This window comes from Gymnoscopelus braueri (genome assembly GCF_963280865.1).
Source record: "Gymnoscopelus braueri genome assembly, chromosome: 12".
Classification (NCBI taxonomy): domain Eukaryota; kingdom Metazoa; phylum Chordata; class Actinopteri; order Myctophiformes; family Myctophidae; genus Gymnoscopelus; species Gymnoscopelus braueri.
The window spans coordinates 21688255-21693254 of record NC_137614.1 but is presented as its reverse complement, the minus strand read 5'-3'; the positions used below and the strand labels follow the sequence as shown (position 1 = coordinate 21693254).

The 5000-nt window shown below is 44.4% G+C and overlaps 1 protein-coding gene across 1 annotated transcript in view; it reads left to right on the top strand.

Moving 5' to 3' along the window:
* Window positions 1-5000, top strand: part of celsr3 (cadherin, EGF LAG seven-pass G-type receptor 3) — a gene marked incomplete at its 5' end in the record, with an annotated part of 122176 nt that overhangs the window by 78635 nt on the left and 38541 nt on the right. Inside the window, 2 exons of the mRNA XM_080443851.1 lie at window positions 212-353; window positions 2130-2250. Coding sequence (XP_080299977.1) covers window positions 212-353; window positions 2130-2250 — 263 coding nt within the window. The remainder of the gene's footprint in view (window positions 1-211; window positions 354-2129; window positions 2251-5000) is intronic.

Sequence of the window (5000 nt, the reverse complement as noted above, 5' to 3'; positions counted from 1 at the left end):
TATTTATTCCTCTGTCTCTCTGTCTCTCTGTCTCTCTCTCTGTTACTCTCTCGCTCACTCTTCCTCTTTCCATCTCTATCTCTCTCTGTCGCTGTCTCTCTCTGTCGCTGTCTCTCTCTCTCTCTCTCTCTCTCTCTCTCTCTCTCTCTCTCTCTCTCTCTCTCTCTCTCTCTCTCTCTCTCTCTCTCTCTCTCTGTCTCTCTCGCTCTAGGTTACTATGGTAAACTGTGTACTGATGCCTGTAAATTGAACCCCTGTGAGAATGAGGCTCGCTGCCACAGTAAGCCCAGCTCCTCTCATGGATACATCTGTGACTGTGGAGACAACCACTATGGCCAGTACTGTCAGCACAGGTACACACACACACACACACACACACACACACACACACACACACACACACACACACACACACACACACACACACACACACACACACACACACACACACACACACACACACACACACACACACACACACACACACACACACACACACACACGTTTGTGAGATTGAGTATAGTTAATTGAATATGTGTCTTTTCATTTGAGCATGCATGTGGTCTATTATTGTGTGTGTGGCGCGGGCACACACACACACACACACACACACACACACACACACACACACACACACACACACACACACACACACACACACACACACACACACACACACACACACACACACACACACACACACACACACACACACGTGCCTTTGATTACTTGTATTAAGAGTGGCTTTAGTTTACCCTTGTTACCCTACATCTCCACTCTTGCATGTAATCCACAGAGTATACTGTACACACGTAATATAAACACACACATACAGTACATGTACAGTACATGGATGCACACTAATAAGCACTCTGTTATTTACGCCACACACACACACACACACACACACACACACACACACACACACACACACACACACACACACACACACACACACACACACACACACACACACACACACGTTTGTGAGATTGAGTATAGTTAATTGAATATGTGTCTTTTCATTTGAGCATGCATGTGGTCTATTATTGTGTGTGTGCCCGCGCCACACACACAATAATAGACCACATGCACACACACACACACACACACACACACACACACACACACACACACACACACACACACACACACACACACACACACACACACACACACACACACACACACACACACACACACACACAAGCCTGATTTATCACTGGGTGTGGGTGTGGGTGGGTGTGTGTGTGTGTGTGTGTGTGTGTGTGGGTGTGTGTGGGTGTGTGGGTGTGGGTGGGTGTGTGAGAGAGATTGAGTGAGTGACCCTGAGCTGAACCCATCCTGCCTTCCTATATAGCCGCAGAAATCCTCACAGCTTTGTGTACATTACATCTGTGTGTGTGTGTGTGTGTGTGTGTGTGTGTGTGTGTGTGTGTGTGTGTGCGTGCGCGTACAGTGTGGGTTAGTGCTTATACAGTCTGTCTATGAGTGTATCCTAGATCCGTTCAGGTCTTTGATCTTCATCCTTCTGTGATGTTAAACCTGTTCCTGGGTTCTTAAAGACAAACGGACGGACAGACAGACAGACTGTGGCAGACAGTGTTCAATGTCTCTCCATCATTCCTCACCTTTCAAATATCACTCTGTTTCTGTCAACCCCCCCTCTCTCTCACACTCTTTTTTTTCTCTCCCTTTACCTTGATCTGCCGTTTTAGCATCTCTCTGTAACCCTGTTTCTCATCCCTCTAGCTGTCCCTGTCTTTATATCTATTTTATCTCTGTCTTGCTCTCTACATCTTTTTGTCTCTGTCCAGTCTTCATCATTTCTGATGTTCATGTTAGTTCACGGAGGGGATTATTTTCATGGTTGGAAAAACAATGTATATCGCTTTCTCCCCTGGTGTGTGTGTGTGTGTGTGTGTGTGTGTGTGTGTGTGTGTGTGTGTGTGTGTGTGTGTGTGTGTGTGTGTGTGTGTGTGTGTGTGTGTGTGTGTGTGTGTGTGTGTGTGTGTGTGTGTGTGTGTGTGTGTGTGTGTGTGTGTTTTTTTGCCTGCACACCGGCCCATGTGTGTGTCTGCATGCATGTGTGTGTATTCATATGTGCGTGCATGTGTGATTGTGTGTAGGATTGACCACCAATGTCCCAGAGGCTGGTGGGGGACTCCAACTTGCGGACCATGTCACTGTGATACCAGTAAAGGCTTTGACCCAGACTGCAACAAGACCACAGGCCTCTGTCACTGCAAGGTACACACACACACACACACACACACACACACACACACACACACACACACACACACACACACACACACACACACACACACACACACACACACACACACACACACACACACACACAGTACACCCATGGCTAAACACAAGCTATTGCTATTCTATGTTATTCTGTAGCACCTTGTCAGCATGTATGTCCGACGACTTGCACTCTAATGCTTTTCACTAATGGACCATTACAGGTCCATTTGACACTTTCTCAGAGTTAAATTAACGCTCAAGATTTTTCTGTGTAGGTTCTTTACAAAACTGTGCTCAGTCGTGGTGAGGTATAGTATATGGTTTATGTGCGTATAAAGGAGTGTGTATGAAGGACTTGACACTTATAACCCCATCCTAACCTTAAATCTCATCTACTGACCCTAATCTATAATCTCTGTTATTGACCCCAGCTTTATGTATTCCTCATAAACACACACACGCACACGCGCACACACACACACACACACACACACACACACACACACACACACACACACACACACACACACACACACACACACACACACACACACACACACACACACACACACACACACACACACACACACTAATCTGAGGTCTGACCTAACCTCTCATGCGCTTAATACATAAAAATTACACTTGCAACACACACTTTGGTGCTTTAACTCAGAATACACACATGTTGGGGAAATTAATACCTAGTGATTCTCAACCTTTGGGCCAGGGGCCAATATCGTGTATCGTATCGTGAAATTAGTGTTTCGGCACACCCCTAGTCATAGACCCTTATTGTCTGGTCTCGTCTAGGACACCAGTTCTCAACATGGGGTCCGGGGATCCCCAGGGGTCTTGGAGGGGCTTCAGGGGGCATCAAGGGAGAGTGTAAAAATATTCATTTGTAATGTTTAGTTATATTAACACTGATGTTTTTACAGTTTAGAATAGATTGTGGTCTCAGAAATACAAATCATATACAATGGGGGTCCGTGGTCTAATGCATATGAAACTGGGTGTCCAGTGTATTCTCAGCCTTCCTGCTGCCTGTTTCAATAAAGAAAATACCATCTAAAGTGGATGTATCCTGCTACTAGTGTCAGTACTGCTAATAATGATAATAATATTGCTAAAAGGTTGTAGGTTTGGAAATTGCAGTCCTCAGTTTGACAGTGCTGAATAGCAGTCATTTGAGTTCCAAATTGGTTCGGTCTGCTTTTGACCTGTCAGAAAGCAATTTCTCTGTCATTCTTCCTTTAATTACTCTCATGTTCTCTCTTATGTCTATTGCTATATATATATATATATATATATATATATATATATATATATATATATATATATATACCCTTACAAAAGATATTCCAGACAGATTTCAGTCCGCTGCAAGAACCTGCTGACAAGTATTAAATAGAATATATTTTCTTGGTCTGTAATTAACTCACCAGACAGGAGAGCCACCCCCACAGCACCACCACCACCATCGCCCACGTTAAAACCACACAAGAGCATCTGCTCTAATGAGGCATATTTATGAATATTTCACATTTTAAAATCCGCTGAGAGAGGCTGACACCAATACAGTACTTAACCCAGCCTATTAAATTAAACACGGAAAATGCAAATCGGTTTGAAAGGCCAGTGAGACCTTGCTTGTGTAACTGGCAGTCGGTGGCCACAGACGAGCATTTGCTTTCATCACGGTCAAAGGTGTGCTGCTCTGTGAAAGCTAAGCCTGATTCATATGTTGTCGTACAACGGTGTCACGTGCGTCGCGACACATTGTGAGCGTGTAGATTGGCTATTTTCGACACGTGACACCGGTGCACGTGCGAACGCGTTACTTACTCATTTAGTGTCAGGTTGGAATGGAAAACGGCTTGATAGACGGGTGTAGATCGACAGGCCTGGTTTGAGCCAGACATGGTCAACGTATGGGTTCATAATCTGACAGGTTTATCCACAAATATACTATAAAACCTACAGCAGAGCGGCTGCTTTGATAGCATCGTTATTATCCTCACCATCCCCACCTAATGGTGGCTTAAATAGACATGCAAAACACTCAGTGAATACACACACACACACACACACACACACACACACACACACACACACACACACACACACACACACACACACACACACACACACACACTCACACAATACTTGCTGAGATTCACATCATTATATCTGCAGAGGAATTTATGTTAGGATTATGTGTGTGTGTGTGTGTGTGTGTGTGTGTGTGTGTGTGTGTGTGTGTGTGTGTGTGTGTGTGTGTGTGTGTGTGTGTGTGTGTGTGTGTGTGTGTGTGTGTGTGTGTGCGCGCGCGTGTGCATGTGTGCAAAGGAGTATGTATAAAGGACTTGACACTTATAACCCCATCCTAACCTTAAATCTCATCTACTGACCCTAATCTATAATCTCTGTTATTGGCCCCAGCTTTCTCTATTCCTCATACACACACACACACACACACACACACACACACACACACACACACACACACACACACACACACACACACACACACACACACACACACACACACACACACACACACACACACACACACACAAATGTGTCTACCACATTTGAACCATCATTAAATTATGTTTACAATTTGGTTACATATGTACACTCTGTGAGATAAATGAACACTCAGGATTTATTTTCCTGTGTACTATGGGATAACTCTACAGATGTTTGTGTAGGCTGCGTACAACTTTGAAAATAAAATG